This window comes from Canis lupus, chromosome 12 (assembly GCF_003254725.2).
Source record: "Canis lupus dingo isolate Sandy chromosome 12, ASM325472v2, whole genome shotgun sequence".
In the NCBI taxonomy this organism is placed as follows: domain Eukaryota; kingdom Metazoa; phylum Chordata; class Mammalia; order Carnivora; family Canidae; genus Canis; species Canis lupus.
Window position 1 is genome coordinate 8,860,005 of NC_064254.1, and position 19,583 is coordinate 8,879,587.

The 19,583-nt window shown below is 45.4% G+C and overlaps 1 protein-coding gene across 7 annotated transcripts in view; it reads left to right on the forward strand.

Moving 5' to 3' along the window:
- The window catches only part of DAAM2 (dishevelled associated activator of morphogenesis 2), a 122,166-nt gene that overhangs the window by 59,021 nt on the left and 43,562 nt on the right, over nucleotides 1-19,583 (forward strand). For all 7 annotated transcript variants that reach the window (XM_049092071.1, XM_049092073.1, XM_049092070.1 and 4 more), the window contains 4 exons: nucleotides 9,877-10,102; nucleotides 15,597-15,686; nucleotides 18,626-18,700; nucleotides 19,152-19,246. In XM_049092071.1, the coding sequence (XP_048948028.1) occupies nucleotides 9,935-10,102; nucleotides 15,597-15,686; nucleotides 18,626-18,700; nucleotides 19,152-19,246 (428 nt within the window). In that variant the 5' untranslated portion in view covers nucleotides 9,877-9,934. The remainder of the gene's footprint in view (nucleotides 1-9,876; nucleotides 10,103-15,596; nucleotides 15,687-18,625; nucleotides 18,701-19,151; nucleotides 19,247-19,583) is intronic.

Consider the following 19,583-nt stretch of genomic DNA (forward strand, 5'->3'; position numbering starts at 1 on the left):
CCAGCTGAAGCTCTCCTTGCTATAAGCCAGCCATCCATCCTTCCGTGGTTTTCCTTAACCTGGCATTCAAGGCTGTCCTTCATCTGGTCTCGACTTTGCTTTCCACTGCACCTGATTAGGTCCTACCTTTCAGCCTGGTAAAACAATAGCTAACCCCCAAACAACATGCATGTTGTGGAACTGTGTGGGTCTACTTATACATGGATCTTTTTCGATAACTATATTGGAAAATTTTTTGGAGATTTGCAGCCATTTGAAAAAACTTGCAGATGAACTACACAGCCTGGAAATATCAAAAAAATTAAAAAGTAAGATGTGTCGTGGATGCATAAACATTTTGTAGATGCTAGTATATTTTATCATATGCTACCATAAAATATATACAAATCTATCATAAAAAGTTAGAATTTATCAAAGCTTGCACAAACACAGACCATTTGTGGTGCCGTTCACCGTTGAGAGAAATGTAAACAAACATAAAGATGCCGTATTAAATCTTAACTGCATAAAATTAACTGTAGTGCATGCTCTACTGCTGTCATCATTTCAAAGCCACCTCCTGTTGCTATTGCGGTGAGCTCCAGTGTTGTATCTGCTGAAAGCACTGTGTGACACTAATCATCTCCGCGTGAACAGTTTGTCTCTTCAGTAAATCGTGAATAGCAAGAAGTGATCTCTTGCGGTTCTTCCTGTTAGTAATGAAGTTTGGGGGAGCCAAACGTTATATGTGGATTTTCTACTGGGAGGGCAATGGAATCCGTGTCGCTAATGCCCGTGTTGTTCAAAGGTCAGCTGGACTTCCCTTTACCTCTTGCTCAACTTGAGGTTTTTCTTGACACCCAAGTCCTCACATTAGCATATCTTTTTTTTTTTTTTTTTTTTTTTGTGAATTTCTTGGGCTTCCATGACATGTGCCAACATCTTTGTTTCCTCCGAGACTCAGCTTCAATGCTGTGTCCTCTGGTGAATGTTCCAGATTACCCTAGCCAGAAGTCACTTCTCCCCTCCTGCTGTTCCAGGGCCAGACCCTCCTCCCTTCCCTGGTATCCTGGGTGCTTAGGCCCAGGGCCTGTTTGTGCACATGCCTCCCCAGCAAGTTTGTAAAGTCACTGGGGCTAGGATTTGATGTTGAGTTCATCCAAAACACCCAGAAAATTGCTTTGTACGTGACTATCACTCAGGGCATCGTTGGATGAATGAATGTGTGCTTGACTGTGACGCAAGAGAGCTATTATCTCCTTGTTTTCTAGCCTGGTGAGACAAAGAGACCTATCTCTCTTGATCATTTCTGAAAATGAGAAAACCAATTGGAAAATCCACAACTGCCACATTACACTCCCGAGTCAGAGAAATGTCATGTTGGGGAATTTTTAGTTTTGCTTTCCCATAAAGACCCCAATTCTCTTTATCCCTTCTCCGCTGTCTGAATCTCCCACCCTTCAGCCTACATGGAGGGGACCGTTTACTTTTGCTTTCTTTGCCTTTCCCAGAGCAGAGGGGGAAACCGTAATTTAGGCGGTTGCTAAAAATAGCTCCCCCAGTCCTGGAAAGAGAGCTTGCTTATTTTTGAAAGTGCTCCCTGCCCCCCACCCCCCCCCCCACCCCAGCTCAGCCTGAGGCTGTCACTACAAGTCAGATGCTTCTGAGCACTGTCCTGAGGCTGGCCAGGAAGTCGCAGGACTGGGCCTGGTCTACTCTGGGGTCTGAGTGCTATCTGGGAGATGGACCAGCAGAGAAGTAGGAGGAGATGAGGGGTCTTGGTGCTCTCCATTTCCTGTCCTAATCACATGGGTCTCACTCCCAGCAACCTCTTGGAGAGCACCACATGGGGACAGTGCACCAGATGTGGGATCTAGAGACGCGGGTCAAGTCTGAGGCTCACACATCACATCTTTCCGAGCCTCAGATTTCCTCATCTACACAAGGGGGTTGCAGTGGTCCTATTTACCTTGCAGGGTGTGGTGAAAGTCTGAGGTAAACCTTGGCCATGGTAGGTGCTCAATAGATGATGACCATGACTTTGTTATGATTAGAATCACTGGATTTAGAGCACAGCCCTCTGTTTAAACAGGCAAGGCAGCAGGACACATGATAAGCCAGTATGATACACTAAGTTGAACCATATGAAATTGATTTTATAGATTAAACATAATCAAATACTGTCACTTATATATGATTCAAGTTAATAACACAGAAATCAGCAAATTTTCTATAAAGATCCAGGTGCCGTAGACAATACTTAACATGAAGGGGTGAGGCTGCATTTGAGGAAAACCGTATTTATAAACATGGGCTGAATTTGGCCCCTGTAATACGTGCCAACCCGTCATAATATGTCAGATTCATTCTTACATAGAGTGAACTTTCTATGATACATAGAGTCAGTGTTCAGGTACCTTCCCAGTTATAACTGTGGCTTATCTGTGGAGTTCCTGATGGTGACACTGTTCTAAGCTCCTTATAAATACTAACTGATTTAATTCTCATGACAGCCCAGTAAGGTACCTGCTGCTATTATTTCCCCACTTTGTGGGTGAGGACAATGAGGCTCAGAGAGGCTGAGTAACTTGTTTGGAGTACCGTGCTTAGATCGGATAGCAGTTGGACAGAACCCCACCAAGGGTCAAGTCCGGTGTCCGCAATTCAGGCTGCTTCAGGTTGGACAGAGTGGGGTGCAGAGACAAGGTTATCAGGGACTCCAAGCCTGTTTGCTGCCCACAAAGCAAACTCTTCAGGGCCTTAAAGTAGCAGCAGTGGGGAGATGGTAAGAGGTGGGCAGTGGGGAGATGGGTGGGTAGAGGGCCAGGGTGGAAAAGCACAGACTCTTCTTTGAGGAGCTAGGCCCTGGGTCATGGCCTTATGTCTGGGGCTGTTTCCTAGGTGACCTCCAGGGACACATGAAGGGTCAGTATATAGGGAGGAATCTCTGGCCTGTGGAACAGGAAATTGTTTACATTCCTTATGTTCCTTGTAGTATCTCTGGGGAATTCTGGGCCCCATTCCCAGACCAGGACTCAGGGGACCTGGTAGAGAGAGGGGGGCAAAGGAACAGACTCCCCAGGATGCCTGAGCTCTGCTGTCAAACCAAGGTCCTTGAATACCTTGCTGATGCCCGTTGCCTATTAATTTAGCCACAAATTAATAGGTCATTGGTCGGGACTTTGGATTCATGCACATCATGCTTTTTCTCTTTTTTATGCTGTTCCCCCTGCCCAGAAAGCCTTTTCTTACCTCCATACCTTTCCTTAGTTCTCTCACCTCTTTCAAACTGGCTCAGTGTCACCTCCTGGAAGCGTTTTCTGATTTCTTTTTCACGCCCCAGGCTACTCCCAGGTCCCCTTTCTGCCAAAGCACCTCTCTCCCTAACCCTTCTGGCTTCCCTACCAAAAAGGGACCCTTCAAGGAAAGAGACCTTACCTTATTTGTTCTTGTGTCCTCACCACCAGGATGACCCCAGTGTCCAGCTGGTCTCCATGGGCTAGAAGCTGGTTGAAAGCATGTTGTTTGAGTGTGACATCACTGTTCTCCAATGCCTGTCCTTTCCCCTGTAAGATGTGGCCCTTGGGCAAGTTGGCTGAGCTTTGGGAGTCTTCATGTCATCTCTAGGAAGGAACAGTGATGTGATTTGAGGATTGGGGGGAATAAACAAGATAAAGCAGAAAGTTGCTGCATAGTGACTGGCTCCAGGGAGGCACTTTGCAAGTGGCCATAGCATAGCCTTGCCCCTGTCACCCCTGTGCTTGGAGGTAAGGGAAGGGGATAGGAAGAAGCAATATGAACAGTCTAAAGCCACGGTATTGGCCCCAAGTACTAAAGGCAGGGCTTATGAATCAGAATCTTAGGTTCTGCCACAAGAGAGCTGAGCTTGAAGTTAGAATATTTAGTTGTGAGTTTCAGCTCTGCCTCTTAGCAGCAATGAGCGCCATTGACAAGCCATGTAACTGCTGGTAATATCATTATAAACCTCAATATTATTATCTGTCAAGGGGGATAGTAATAATGACCTCACAAAGTCCTTGTGAGGCTGACATGAGATTGCAGAGCTGTGAAAATACTTGGCCTAGCTCCTAGGGAATGCTTAATCATGAATTATTGAGTCTGGATCTATAGAATGCTTGAGAAAGTTCTGAGCAGGGCTCAACTTAGAGTATTTCTTGGGCATGTGCCAAGGGGCTTAGCAGTTTATAGCTTCAGAGTCCAGCAGTCATGTGTTCAAATCCTAGCTATGCCACTAACTATCTATGTGTCCTTAGGCAAGTAACTTAATGTTTCTGAACCACAGTTTGTTTTTTAATGACTCCTTTAAGATGATGCCTCCTGTCTCAGAGAGTTGTTATGGGGATGAAATAACCCAGTCTCAAGTACGTACCAAGTCTCAAGTATTAATATTATTCTGCTTTTACTTATGACTTAGGAACAGGCCTTGATGATATAGGGCTTTTGAAGTCCTAGTTAGTATAAAAACTGGTGTATAGAGGGCCACAGTTTGGGGGTAAGGGTTAGAGTTTTCATCTTTACAAACCAAATGGGAGTGCTACACTCAAATGATAGGAAATACTTCCTGGCTTGGCCTGGAATGTGGGAGGAGTGCTCTGTGCAGATGAGGAGAGCCCCTGGGGAAATCTTTGGGAATGGGATAAAGCCAAATGGTATGACTGAACAGGCCCTTGGGTCTTCAGTCAAACCCTGTCATTACACAGAGGAAACTGAGCCCCAGAGAGACTAATACCATGGCCCCCTGACCCATAACTGGATAGTCCCAGAGCTGGGTCTCACCCTTGTCTCCTGAGTTAGGTATGTTTTCTTTATGATGTGGAAGGATGTGAGAATAAGGAGGTGAAGTCTGGCAGGAGCCAGAGGACTGGAGGAGACCCTTGAAAAGGGCCTTACATTCCTCACGGGAGGGCTAATGCCTCACGACCTGACAGTTTGCTGTTTTAGGCCAGTTGGTCTGTGGGCCTGAGACCTTGATCCCACAGGGACAATAGGAGGGGGCAAGGAGACAGAATGTGAAGAGCATGGAGGTGTTGGTGTTCAGTGAATCTTCACGGAGAGAAAGGTGGATGAGGGTGGGGGTGGGTTAAATCCCTCTGCTGGTGTTAAAGTCCACTCGGTTTCGTTCTGTTGTTGCTTCTCATTTTTCCATATTGCTTCTCAGTTGTCCTTCAAGGTGGGCCCTTCTACTGTTTCTCTTTGTGAAGTGATCTCGCAGAAAGGAACAAGAGGGGCTGGGCTTCTCCTTGGGCTCCAAGCTGACTCTTGTTGGAAGAGGAAACCCTCATCCTTGGCCCCTTCCCCTTTCTACTCCCAGTCCAGTCAGGGATGAGGGTTCCCCCTTCCAACAAGAGTCAGCTTGGAGCCCAAGGAGAAGACCAGCCCTTTAGTTCAAGACTTCCTGGTGACTGAAGGCAAAGCTGTGCGGCTTCCTAAATCAGGCTGGGCAGATTCTTACAATGCCAGGCCCTGGTTCCAGCTGTGCTTGAAGAGGGCTTGTGGTGGCAGGCTCTGTCTGGGTAGGGTGAGCTGGCAATAATGATAATGAGCACAGCAGCAGTGCTGACCTCCTTTAGAGAGTGCCCAGTGTGCTCCAGATATCTTATCTACATTACTGCATTGATTCTTCACAGAAACCCACTGAGGAAGGTGCTGTGATGATCTTGGTATCATAGAACCTGAGTCTCTGCGAGGTTAGGACCTTATGAAATGTGCTTAGGGTCACCCAGTTGGGGTGGGCAGGCAAAGCCAGGAGTCAAATCCCAGTCGTCTGACTTGGAAGATTGCTGGGGTGAAGGGGGGCTTAGAGTAGGGTAGATGAGAAATGGGGGCGGTGGGAGCTGGAAGCCCTCCTTCTCACAGTGAAGAAGAAGGAAGCCTTCAGATCTCCATAACCCTCTTCTGGCCCAGACAGCATCTTCAGGACTGGAGTTATTTCTAAATGAAGCTGCAGAAATTGGTCTTCACTGGTGGAGAGAAGTAAAAGGGGGACTGGGGCAAGATGGGGAAAGGGTCCACTGACATGGGAAGATGAGATCTAGATCACAGCCTGAACACTGGCATCTTGGGTTTCAATCTCAGCTCTGTTCCTGGCTGTGTGTCCTCAGATAAGGCTTTTCCTCTTTTGATCTCAATTTTCTAATCTATGGTGAAAAGCTACATGCATTCCAGCTGAGAGTCTGTGGTTTTAGACTTGGATGTTCATGTGAGGCCCTAAGAGACTTAAGAAAGGGTCACTGGGAGTAGGGCATCCTCAGGAACATCAGCATAGTGGGGATCTGTCAAATAGGCCTTCCCTTAAAAGGGCAAATATGCATCACTCCCCCTGGTGCTCAGGCTCTTCTCTGTGGGGACAGTACTTCTATTTGGAAGGTCAGTATCTCCATCTCCTGTCCTCCTGAGGCCACACCACCTCACTCCCCGTACTCAAGGAAAATGTTAAAAAGTATATAAGGACAAGTATGGCATGACACCAACCAGTCAGAGCGTCATGACTGTAAACAGCTGGTATGAGCCTGTAACAGGATGTGCCAACTATATGCCAATCCTGCCCCTACTCTTGATTGTTACTAGGAAAGTCTGGCTTAAGAGCTGAAGAGCAAAGACAGAAAAGAGGGAGACTGGGGGGTGAAAAGTTGAAGAAATGAAGGCAAGAAGTGAGTTCACAGATCCTCCCAGTCATCAGCCTGTCCCTCCCCTGAACCTCATCATACTGTCAACTCAGCCTCACTGTGGCCTCTGGGAGTGTCCTTCTCATGCTTTGTGCCCTGAAAAAACAGCTTCTATACCAGCTGCAGCTGCATACCGGAGGCTGATGAAACAACAGGGACCTGGTCTGTACTCTGCAGCATTATCCCAAACTTGACAATAGGCAGGTGACCCCCAGGTGACAATTGGTTGACCCCAATCTGCCTGCAGAATTGGTACTTTACTAAGCCTGATAGCCAGAGACCAGGGCTTTGTCTCACCCCTCTTGGCTGAGTGGCTGTCAAGTCCCATGGAAAACCCCAAAAGCCTCCTTTTGTCTTTCATTTTCCTTAGCTGTGAGCCTATTTTGGGTCTTTGCCCCCATGTACCAGGATTGCTGAGTTAGCCCACTGGCTTCTTCCCCTCTTCCCAGCCTCAGCACTGTTGCCTTGTTCCTTATAAAGTTTTCTGATTGCTTATCGACTGCTAGGAGTCAAAAGATTTCAATTACTGTTTCTTGACTTATTGATGAGGGCCTGTCTTTTTCATGAGTACAGGTCATTTCCCAATTGACCAAGAAATATGTATTGAGCACCACTAAAGCATTTTATTAGCTAGAGAAGTGGGAGGAGTTTCAAAAAAGCAAGAAGCATGGCCCCTGCCCTCAAGAAGTCTTTGCTATAGCTGTGGGAGAGCCAATCTGTAAACACAAAAATAAATAACCAATAATACAAGGCAACCTCACTGTGTTATTTGAAGCTCTCCTGGGTCTATTAAAAAGCCTGTCACAAAGTTTATAAAGAAAGATAAAATGGAGCCAGTAAAAACTCTACAATGACAATTAAAATGTATCATGACTTATAGGAGAGGCCTAATCAGATTAGACTGTTACTAGCTAGATTGTCAGGGTTTAGGAAATAAAACAATGTTCTCCAGAAGTTACCTTGCGTTCACTAGGAGCAAGTTATGACACATTTATCTTTTTATGATAAGGGTCTAGAGCTCCGTTCTAAGGAGTGCCCTAGATTTGGCATATCTCAAATTCCACAAGGCTTCAGGAAAAGTCTCATATGGTGTCTTTATAGAATAGAGGACTGGATAAGAGCTTGGGTTCATGGATTCCAAGCTGGCTGAAGGACTGTTCCTTGAGAGTGTTGATGACATGTTTTTTGGCATTCCCAGATGAGGCAGCTGTGCCCTTTGGGTCTGTCTGTATCTTTGTAGTGGTCAACATTTTTAGCAATGGTATGGGTAAAGACCATGAATATATTCTGATAATCTCTGTTAATGATCAAGCCTGGGAGAAATAGCTTAGAGTCAAGACTTAAAAATATCTTGACCCCTTGTGGGTATGCATCCCAAAGCACTGAAAGCAGGGACATATAGAGAGATTAATACACCCATGCTCATGGTGGCATTATTCATAATAACCAGAAGGAGGAAGGAACCCAAGTATCCAATGATAGGTGAATGGATAAATAAGACATGGTATATACATGCAGAGGAATGCTACTCAACCTTAAAAGAAAAAAGGAAATTATGACACATGCTATAGCATGTATGAACCTTGAAGACATTGTTCTAAGTGAAATAAGGTGGTCACAAAAGGACAAATACTGTATGATTCTACTCCTATGATTCTACTCATGTTGCTACTTAGAGTAGTCAAATTCCTAAGTGACAGAAATTAAGGTCGTCATCAGGGGTTTGGGGGGGGAGGGAAATGAGAAGTTATTTCTTAATGAATGCAGAGTCTCTGTTTTGCAAGATGAACAAATCATGGTGTTGGATAGAAGTGATGGTTGCACAGCAATGTGAGCGCATGTAATGTCACTGAATTATATACATAAAAATGGTTAAAATGATAAATTTTGTGTTATGTGTATTTTATAATTTAAAAAATCCTGACCCAGATCTGTGCTAATAATAGAGGAAAGAGCATCCTTTTTATGTGGAAAAAAAAAAAAAGAAGATATACAAGTGTGACTGGGCAGCCGTGTTGTGGGTAAGCTTTCCTGAATACACCAGGTTCTCTGAAAGCATATTTAGGAACCAGTAGTGGTCAAGGGTGGTTTTAGCCCTTTTGGAAAGCCTATGTGCAGGTAGTTGGGCTTAATCTATCTAGAACCTCTGTGGCATCAACAACTAGGGCTAGCCGGCGTTCCTCCTTGAGCTGGGGCACCGTTGAATCAGGCTCTCCCAGTGGCAAGCTAGAAATTTAATGTTTTCTGTTACAATGACCGCTCAACTGTAGGGTGTTCATGATATTTGGTCTCTGGCCAAAGTGGTGCCCTCTGTTCTTGGTTGGTATGGAAAATAAATCTGACCAGATTTTCTTCAGTATTGGCAGACCACCATCCCAATGATCAGCTCCATTTCCTTACTTGGGGTTCACTCCCCCAGGGGTGACTGCCCCAGGTTACCTCTCCTTCTAGATAGATGGGTGAACCTATGTCCTATTGACAGTTCACTTTACCTTAGACATACCTGAGCACACAGACTGGCAAAAACCCTACAGGCCTCTGGAGACTTCTATCCTCTACTTCCCAAGAGCCATGCCATCCCCCCACCAGCCTACTTCAGCCCTTCCTTTTCCATTGGGTGAAGCCTTTATTTAAAAAATTTTTTTAAAATATTTTATTTATTTATTCATGAGAGACACAGAGAGAGAGGCAGAGACACAGGCAGAGAGAGAAGCAGGCTCCATGCAGGGAGCCTGACATGGGACTTGATCCCAGGTCTCTAGGATCCCACCCTGGGCTGAAGGTGGTGCTAAACCACTGAGTCACCTGGGCTGCCCTGGATGAAACCTTTAAATCAAGCATCTATACACCTTAAAATGAATCTAGTGACTGACTGAGCCCTTCTGAAAATGGCTCTGCCAGAGGATAGAGGATACCCACTATACAATCATGGAGAGGGTGTAATTCACGGTTCTGTTCTCGCGGGGCATGAAGGGAGAATCTGAAAGTGTTTGTGGCAGGAGATACTAGAGGACACGATGGGAAAGAAATGCTTCCAGGTGAAAGGAGCTGGAGGGAACAGAAAGCTGTGAGAGAAGGGAGGATGGGCCTGATTATTGGGTTGAGGGCTTCTAACAACTGGCAAAGAAGTTATGGTGGCTCAGTGATCGCTGTCCCTGCCTACCTGGCTGCCATTGCCTGACCACTCTGTGCTGTCTGTTCTCCTGGCCAGATCACGATGAGGACCTAGGGCATCTGCCTGCTGATTACCCGCCTGGCCTGGAGTAACCATGGCCCCCCGCAAGAGGAGCCGCCATGGCCTGGGCTTCCTGTGCTGCTTTGGGGGCAGCGGCCTTCCTGAGATCAACCTCCGGGACACCCATCCTCTGCAGTATATGGAGTTCTCAAGTCCTATCCCAAACCCAGAGGAGCTCAACGTCCGCTTCGCAGAGCTGGTGGTCAGTGAGGGGATAGGGAAGGGAGGATGTTGACAAGGGGGAGGAGGACTCTGGAGCAGGGAGAGCAGGACAGAGGGCAGAGACCCATGTGCAGGGCTCTCTACCTTTGAAACTCTGCTTGGGGCTAGGGTAAGCCTCTTAGGATGCCTCACCTGTGAGGGAGAAATAAGTCATTCACTGGTCTGGATACCATGAAACATGTCCCTGGAAGAATGGACCTACTTCGTATCTCCAAGACCTCATGGCACAGCAGTTAGGCTACCATGAAAGAACAGGTCCAGGCTTTTGTAAAATAAGGCAGTGAGGAGCTTTGAAGAATACCAGAACACTTGACACCTTTCTCTCTCCTGCTCTCTGGAACTTCCCTGGGATCTTTTCAACTCAGATACAGGAACAAGGGAGAGACTGGGAAACTGTAGGCAGATTCCAGATCTTTAAAGCAGGGAATGATTGACTAGAAATATGGAGGTAGAGATGCCTCTATTGTGCCTAGTTCAGGGCTGGGTGATTATATCTCATGTCTAGCTTATGGCAGTGGAAGCTCTGTCTTTCACACTGATACCAGCTCTTCCTGACTCTGTAATGCTCATTTAGATTAGAGCGCACTATGTCTTTGCGAGAACCACTCACAAAGTGAGTATGTGAAACTCTATACTCTGACCACAAAAAGAACAGGAAAGAAGCATGATTCCTCTTCTTGGAGGTATGACGGTGAGACAAAGCCAAGGGGACTGCCAGACCAGGGATGCAGGACCCATGCCCAGGACTCGGGCCTGAATCCTGCATAGAGTAATAAGCACAAGTTCATCTACCATTAGCTCTTGGTCACTCATTCTCACGGCTGGCCAGTAGTCAAGCCAGTAGAGAAAAAATGCTATGTGATTTGAAGTGGGATTTCACACCTGATTTTGCTAATGACTGTATTTGATTAAGGCAATCTAGCTCTTCAGATAACTGGACCACTATAAGATAAAACCATGCGGGTTATGGGAAAAAATTATCCACCTTCCTCATCACATCAGGTTTAGGGAAACTCATTGTTGTTCCTGAACTCAGGTTCAGGAAACCTTCCTCCTTTTCTCAGGGTGGAGCATGGGTGGGAGAGGACAAAGTATTTACTAGGTTAGAATGACATTTGGAACCTGATTGGTGTTACTACTACTAAGATCTGTTTTTTTGCTCAGAATGCTGCTGACACCAAATGTGTGGGTTTTCCACACCAAGCAATTCCCTAATTCATTGCAGACACCAACTAGTGTCCTACAACTTAACTCCATGTTGACACTAACTACCCAGAGTTAACATAGACCCCACAGATGAAGATCTCAGATCCACAAAATGGCCCCCCACCCAGACACCAGTCAGAAGTAGGTCCTCATGTTACCTACACTTCAGAGAGATGTGGCTACAAGTTGAGTGTTCCTGTGATCTTCTCCTCCAGTTGGATAATTTGCTAGAATGGCTCACAGAATGTAAGGAAAGACTTCACTTACTACCACCAGTTCATTATGAAGGATATTACGAATAATACAAATGAACAGCTAGATGAAGGGTTACATTGAGTAAGGCCCAGAAGGGTAGGGCTCCTGTTCTGAGCACAGGTGCTTCTGCCTTATAGAGTTTGTGTGCACCATCCTCCCAGTCATGTGAATGTGGTCACCAACCCAGAGGCCCTCTAAGTCTTGTCATGTAGGGGTTTTTATGGACATTCCATCATGTAAGTACAATAAATTTTTACCTTCACCTTCAGTCTCTCTTCTCTTTCCAGAGTTTGAGAAGTGGGGCTGAAAATTCTAGGCTTCTAATCAAAGCTTGATCTTTCTGGTGGCCAGCCCCATGAAGGTATCTAGGGTCCCACCAGAGTTGTTTCACTAGAAGAACAGAGGCTCCTGCCACCCAGGAGATTCCAAGTGATTTAGGAGCTCTGTGTCAGGAGCAAAAGATGCTCCTATCAATTTTTGTCACTCATAGAATTCCAAGGGATTTGGGAATTTTATGCTATGAACTGGGAACAAAGATAAAAAATATATTTCTTACATTATCAGAGCAGGTCTATTTTCTTGAACAGAACACATGAGCTTTGAAAGGAGGACAGGATGAGAAATGTTCCTTTCTTTGGCTCTTTTATTCAGCAAGTATTTATTGAACATCTTAGGAGTGGTCAGGACTCCTTACAAAGTACTTTGACAAAAGCAAGGATGAGTCACACAAGTCTTATATCTGCAAGGAGAACTAACCTCAGCAAACAAACTGAGCAAACTAACATTGAGCTAGTTTTGAGCATTGAGATCAGCATTGAGCAGACAAATGAAAAAGATTCTTTGAGAGCCTGCTGTGTGCTGGGACCTGTAGGGATCTCATAAACTTTATGATAAACCAATAGGCACAGATCCTGCCCCCAAGCATGTAACATCTAATAGGGAAGACTGGTCTTGAACAGTAATGACAAGAGTAGTGTTTGGAAAGGGAACATTCATAAACCTGTGACAATGTCTAGCGGGGAAGTTAAATTCTTAACTGGGAGTCACAAAGGTTCCCCCAAAGAGTGACATTTCACTGAGATCCAAAAGAGTGATGGCTAGAGAAGTGAATGGGGTTACAGAACAATGACAGAGGGTTGTCTTCAACAGGAGAAGCAGCATCTCTGAGAATCTTTGGTCAGAAAAGAGCTGGGCCTTTAGGGGTTCACCATGGAAGATGAGAGTAAGGATTTCAGACTCAATCCTAAGGTTGATAGGAAGTCACCAAAGCAGGATGGTCTTCTAAAAGACCATTCAGAATTCTCTGTTGAAGAGGGGTTATGAGAAGACCATTAGGAGGGTTTTGGTGTTATCCAAGCTAGGGAGAATGATATCTTGGACTAAAGTGTCATCAGTGAGGATGGAGAAGACAGATTGAAGAGTTATTTAGAAGGAAATAATAGGACTTAGTGGGCTTGGGAAGTGAGTAGAAATCATGGAATACCCAAGTTTCTGATGTGAGGAACTGGGTAGATATTCGGGCCCTGTAAAAGATAAGAAATACCAGAGGAAACTCATGTTTAAGGGGCCTGGGATGATGAGCTCAGTTTGCATATTCTCTCTGTGCATCAATTTCCACATCTGTAAAGTGGATTGTTGTGAGTTTAATGAGTAAACATTAAAAAAAATAAAAAAAAATGAGTAAACATTAAGCACTTAGAACAGTGCCTGGCATGAACATTAAGCACTATATAAATGTGTGAGGTACCTGAGGGCCATCAAAATAGACAGGCACAGGAGGCAGTTGGGTCCCATGGTCTGAAGCTCAGGAAATTGGTGGGCAGGAGCCACAGGTTCAGGAGAGTCTGAGTAGTAACAGTCCTTGGGAATGGCTGGAAAGTCTTTATCTGGGGAAGCATACAGGAAGGAGACCCTGGGACCCAGAATGGTGCCCTGAGGGACTTCAACATGTGACGGTAGGAAAGAGGACAAAAAGACATCAAGGGAGCAAAACAAACATAGAGCAAAACTGGAGGGATTACCGGAGAGCGTGGTTGTCGCAGTAACTAGGGGAGCTTCAATAAGGAGTGAATGATCTTCAGTCAGTCATAGGCTACCTGGGCTGAGCCAAATCACCAAGAAATAGCCATTGATTTAGCAACAGAGACCACTGATGAGAAGAGACAAATACATACGTAACCAGAATCCAAGTTTGAATGTAACTGCTTTGGAGTTCAGGAAGGAAAAGGTGGTCTTAGAATGGCTCTGAAAGGCTTGCTGGAAGAGGCTGACCTTGAGCCTGGGTAAATTAGACCAGGGTCCATAGGGTGGGTGGTAAGGAAGGGCAGTCCAGGTGAATTAACCGTGTAAGCAAAAAAAAAAAAAGAAGAGATGCAGTGTGCACAGGAAGCATAAGGTGCATATATCTCTGCTCTTTCTTTGATCTCTGATTCTGACCATGGAAAGGAAATACTCCAGAAACTTTAGCATAGGGTGCTAGGAATCTTGACTAAGGATGTTACTGGTATATGTAGACAGTGATTCTAGGGAAGAACCTTTGTTTAGCATTAGATCTGCAGGAATCTTTAGTTCCAAAGGCAGGTGAAGTGATGGGCATTGTTTCAAATTACCTTTGTATGTGCTGTCCAAGAGGGCAGCTGTGGCCACTTGGGGCTGTTGCATATTTGAGATGTGGCTGGTCTGAACTGAGTGGAGCTATAAGGATGGAATAAACACCACACTTAGATGCTTTTCTTTCTTTCAAACTCACTGATATTTTTTTCTGTTGATTACATGTTAAAATGAGTATATTTTAGATATTTTGGGTTAAATGAAATCTATTATTAAATATAACTTCAACTATTCCATTTTAATTTTTACTATGACTAGAAATTTCTTGAAAATACATTGGCTCACATTGTATTTCCATTGGACAGTTCTGATCTACCTAAAGGAAAGTCTTCAATATTCTCCCTTAAAAGTATAGCGAAAGGGATATTGATATTCAAGACCCTTAGACTTTCTTAATATTACTTTCACTCTTTATCACTTTTGAAAATATAAAGATTATTAATAGTATGCTTTACTATCTTAATGCAAGTATTGCTTTTGATTTTGAAAAAGAAAGCTCTCAGAATAATTGAGTTGAAAAGCAGGCTATGTTTCCTGTGGCCTATTAACTATGTCTTTGATGAGCCTTGGCATAGCTCATGAATCACGAGTGAAAAATCTTCAGTAAGAGAGGTTATTAGAGGCCATCTGGCACAGGCAAACCTACGGTGTTATTCCGAACTACCTATAGAATGACCCTAAATTTGATGACATCAGAAACCACCCAACTCTACTGCTTGAGAAGTGTGGGTTATCCTGATGGAGCCCCCAGACTTGTGTGAGTGGAGGAGCTGCCTCTGACAGGCACACCTCTGTAGCAAGCAGATCAGTAGCTCCCTTGCCATGGCATACTCTTCTTGCCAGGAGAGTTGCACAGCTTCTTGTCCTCATCAGCTCTCCTCAGCCTGTGCTGGGATCATGCCGAGGTTGGGGGAACCAGAGAATTTCTGGGGGAAAAACTCAAAGGGCAGGGATACTTGCAGGATGGGGGTAAAATCTAGGTCTATAGACTGAGTGCTTTGTCAGGCCTTGACTTAAGATGTTGACAAGCTTAAGAAGGACAAGGAAAGGAAGATTAGAAACCTGGGGCAAGAGGGTTAGGAACTAGCAAAGCAATGCAGGAAGGAGATGGACAGGGAGCAGGGAGCCTAGAGAAGGAAGGCGGAATTTGTAGAGACAAGTAGGGGTGGACACGAAGTAAGGGAAGCATGGATAGAGGCAGCCCAGGCTTGGCTAGATGTAAGGGAATGGGGGTGGTGGTGTAGGGCTGTATTTCTAGCCAAAGAAGAATTGCCCTATCATACTTTGATACTCTCTGGAGGAAGATAGTAGGCTGAGGGATAGGTTTGGGGGAGTTGCAATTTCCTGTAGCATTGAGTATTCTAATGTTAACCATCTCTGGGTTTTATTTCTTGTCTTTGCAGGATGAATTGGATCTCACCGACAAAAACCGGGAGGCTGTGTTTGCACTGCCTCCAGAGAAGAAATGGCAGATCTACTGCAGCAAGAAGAAGGTGCCATGTCTGACCCCTTCCATTGCCACCTCAGGGTCCCCAGCATGGGACAGCTCTTGCCTCCATGCTTGCTTACTCATTCAACAGATATTTATTATACACCAGCATTGTTCTGGGTGTTGAAGGAATTACCATGAATAAATCAGGGCAAAAAATTCCCTGCTCTCATGGCGCTGACACTCAGGGAAATGGGATTCGGTTTTTCAAAAACCCTTGACACAGGTGCCCATTGGGTTCCAGGAGTAGGGCTGCATTAAGGAGATTCAAAGATGACAAGTCCACACTCCCTTCTTGTGCCTGCCTGGAGAGGTATGCCACCCTGTGTCACACCTAAGGGCAACTTTGTTGTAAGGACTCAGTCTGGGTGGGGGTAGTCTCTTCTGAATTTTTGGCCCCCACTCTGTCCCAGACTCAGCCTCACAGGGCAGGAGGTACATCGGGGTCACACATCAGCCCCCATGCTCTCTACCTACTCCTCCCTCTCTTCTCCTTCAATAAGAGATGTCTTCAGTCTCCTGACTGTGGTCCTCCTTAGGAAGAGGTGTGCCAGGCTCCAGTTGGGGCTTCATTGGATATTATCTCCTCCCCTCTGCTTCCCAGCAGCAGTGCTTTGTCTCCCTTGGTCTTTCTTCTTATGTGTATGCGTCTTACACATCTTTCTCTGTATCTCTCTTCCTCTCTTCTATTTTAGCCTTTCTCCTTCTTGGTCCATCTTCCTTGTCTCCCCTCCATCCTCCCTTTTTTCAGACTAGCAGCTTGTTCCTTTGACCTCAGAGTATAGGAGTTCGGGAGTTAGGACCCAGTTACTCCCACACCTGAGGCTCAGATCTGCTCTTCACTGGGAGAAGACAGGCAGGTCTGTGGCAGTTCTGAGCCTTCTGAGCCATTGCTCCTTCATGTTCCCTGAGCCTGTTGTTCATGGCTTTTTTTTTTTTTTTCTTCTTCTCACCTGAGGGTATTTGTCCCATCTGGGGCTCCCTGACCTTATAAAATTGGAGGATTAGAATGCTACAACACTCTAGAATTGGAAGGAGCTGCAGAACAATTCAGTCTAGTCCTTTCTTCTGCATCTGAAGCAAGGATGGCCTCAGGAGGCAGTGGACTCGCCCAAAGCTCCCAGCCAGTTCTGGCCAGTGGCTGCACCGTTGCTAGAACCCAAGCCTGCTGGAGTCTAAGGGCCTGTGGCAAGATGCAGGGGCTGTGCACACTAGTCTAGTATACTTGATGCACATTTACTAGACACTGTAATTAGCAGAATACTGTGCTCTATGTCCAAGACTCTCATTGTGAGAAAGAAGATCTTTAAAAAGTTCAAGTCATAGGAGAAAGGAAAAAATGAACTTTAGGAGTAGTTAATCATGTCTCATGCTTCTCCACTTTCCAAATGGATATACTATGGAATTGATCTCTTACACAACTAAAATAAAAAATTTGCTGAAGTACAAGGACAACTTGTTCTACCTTCCAAACCAGATTACATGCGATATCCCCTCCATACTTTCACATACCCCTCTTTTGTCATGTGGTGTTTCTTCTCTCTGAAACACCCTTCCCACCTGTCTTAGCTTCAATAATCTTTAATAATTCAGTCCTCTCAGAGACCCCTTATGGGCCTTCTGTTTTAGATGCTCCCACCCTGGGCTTCCACAGCCCACTATAAATGGTTCTACCATAGAATTTTACCCTGCCTCTGGCACTAAACTCTTCCATGGAAGACAGAGACTTACTTTGTATTGAGTACTTTCAGGGCTCAGTACAGTTATTGGCATGTAGTAGGTACTCCTTTAATGCAATATGGAATGGATAAATGATGAATTGGCAAAGGCAGGATCTATATATTTGGTAGTGGATTTGTTTTTGGTTCTGTGATCCCCTCCCCAAGGTCAGAAGATAGAATTAGGGGGCCTCAGTCATGAAGAGAAGTCACATATAGCCATGTGAAGTCACAAAGACCAAATCCCACTGGTCTAAAATTTGATTTTTGAGAAACAAACTGGTGAAGCTTGAGTAGATGTAGCCGAGGGATGCAGTGCAAAGTCCAGGTCAACTGGCAGGCAGGTGGTTTGTCAGTGAGGTTCTGGAAGGGGAGGTAAGTTTTTGTGCATATATGAAAGCAGAAGATTAGCAGAAGGCAGGTGAGAGGGAACGTCCAAATGCACCAGGGACAGGAAGGAACAAGATGTGTGTAATACCCAGGGCCAGATTCCTTGGCTGGAAGAGAGGGGCTAGCTCTTCAATCAGCATTAATATTTATTCAACTCTCATTATTCTTGCCCATCCTTGGTGAGGAATTGAGGTTTTCCCTTGGAACCTGAAGGCTGGGCCAAAAGCCCTGTGCTCTGCCTCCAAACTACACTAACACCTCCTGAGTCTCTCCAAAACTCAGGAATTTGGAAGTCTCCCTCTTTTAGTAAAGCTACTGTTTGCTGAGTGCCTACCGTATGCCAAGGAACTGCACCAAATGCTTTATATTAGTATTTCTCAAACAATCCGAGAGAAAGACTTAAGTTCCAAACTATCACAAACTAATACTTCTGTAAAATACAACGAGAATGATAGCATTAGTCAAATTTAAAAGCCAGATATATGAAATGGAAGTGCAGATTTTTATTAAGTTGAACAGACATAGAATTATATTTTATTTAGAAGCAAAGAGGGAACAGATACAACAGGAAAAACATTTATATTATATATATTATTTATTGAAAGTGCATATATCTCTGTGATTTCTGCCCATGTCAATTGGCCAGTCACGAGATTCCATGTTCATTATCTGCATTTTACCAAGGAAGAAATGGAAGCCTGGAGAGATTTTGTAACTTCCTCAAAGTTATTCCTGTCTGGGTGGGGCTAGAAAGGAAATCTGCTGGCATGGAATGAGGCTCAAGATCTCAGGCCTATCTTCCAGCTGATCCATACAATCTTTCTTCTTGTTCCAGGAGCAGGAGGACCCCAACAAGCTGGCCACCAGCTGGCCTGACTATTATATCGACCGCATCAACTCAATGGCTGCGGTGAGCAATGGCTCTGCCCCTCTCCTGTGCCCACCTGGAAAAGCTTTGAGGGAGAGTGATCCTCCCTTGTCTTTCCCTGAACTTCACACCCTGCTCACCTGGGGATCAGCAAGCAGCCTTTGAGTTGTTCCTGAGATTTTCTTTTCTTTAATCCCTCCATTCTCTGTGTGAGTCTAGGCCATTTAAACATCTATTAACCATTTGTATATCATACAGTCTTGGGAAATGGGCTGAACCAATAATTCTCCTATTTCACAGACAAGGAAGGTGAAGTCTGGGACTGGGACCTGGGTCTTCTTAGAGTCTGATGCTCCTAGTAAACTATTCCTTGAGGCCTTACTCTCCCTGAGGCCGGAGTGGCTCCTGGATCACACCTGGCCTGGGGGAAGGGTGCAGGGAGCTTGGGCTCAGGCAGCACAGCAGAACCTCCGCCCCTTCCCACCTACCTCAGATGCAGAGTCTGTATGCCTTTGACGAGGAAGAGACGGAGATGAGGAACCAAGTTGTGGAAGACCTGAAGACAGCTCTCCGGACACAGCCCATGAGGTGACTCAGTGTGTTTCCCCTTCCCACTTCCTTCCACGCCCCTTCACCCGGTGGTCCCCCTCAACTTTCTGAAGCTCCATCCAATGCTCTGCTCCCATCCCAGTCCCTGTTCCCTTGCTGGCTCTACTCCTGGGCATCCCCTAGAGTTCCCTGCACTTAGCCCTACTTCCGGCCTCCTCCAACCCCTCTCTCTGAGGAGCTGGGAGGCTTTCAGAGCATGGGCATGTGGGGGACCAGGGGAAAGAATGTAGGAATGTGGGATAAGGGGATCCCTGGGTGGCTCAGCGGTTTAGCGCCTGCCTTTGGCCCAGGACATGATCTGGAGTCCTGGGAACGA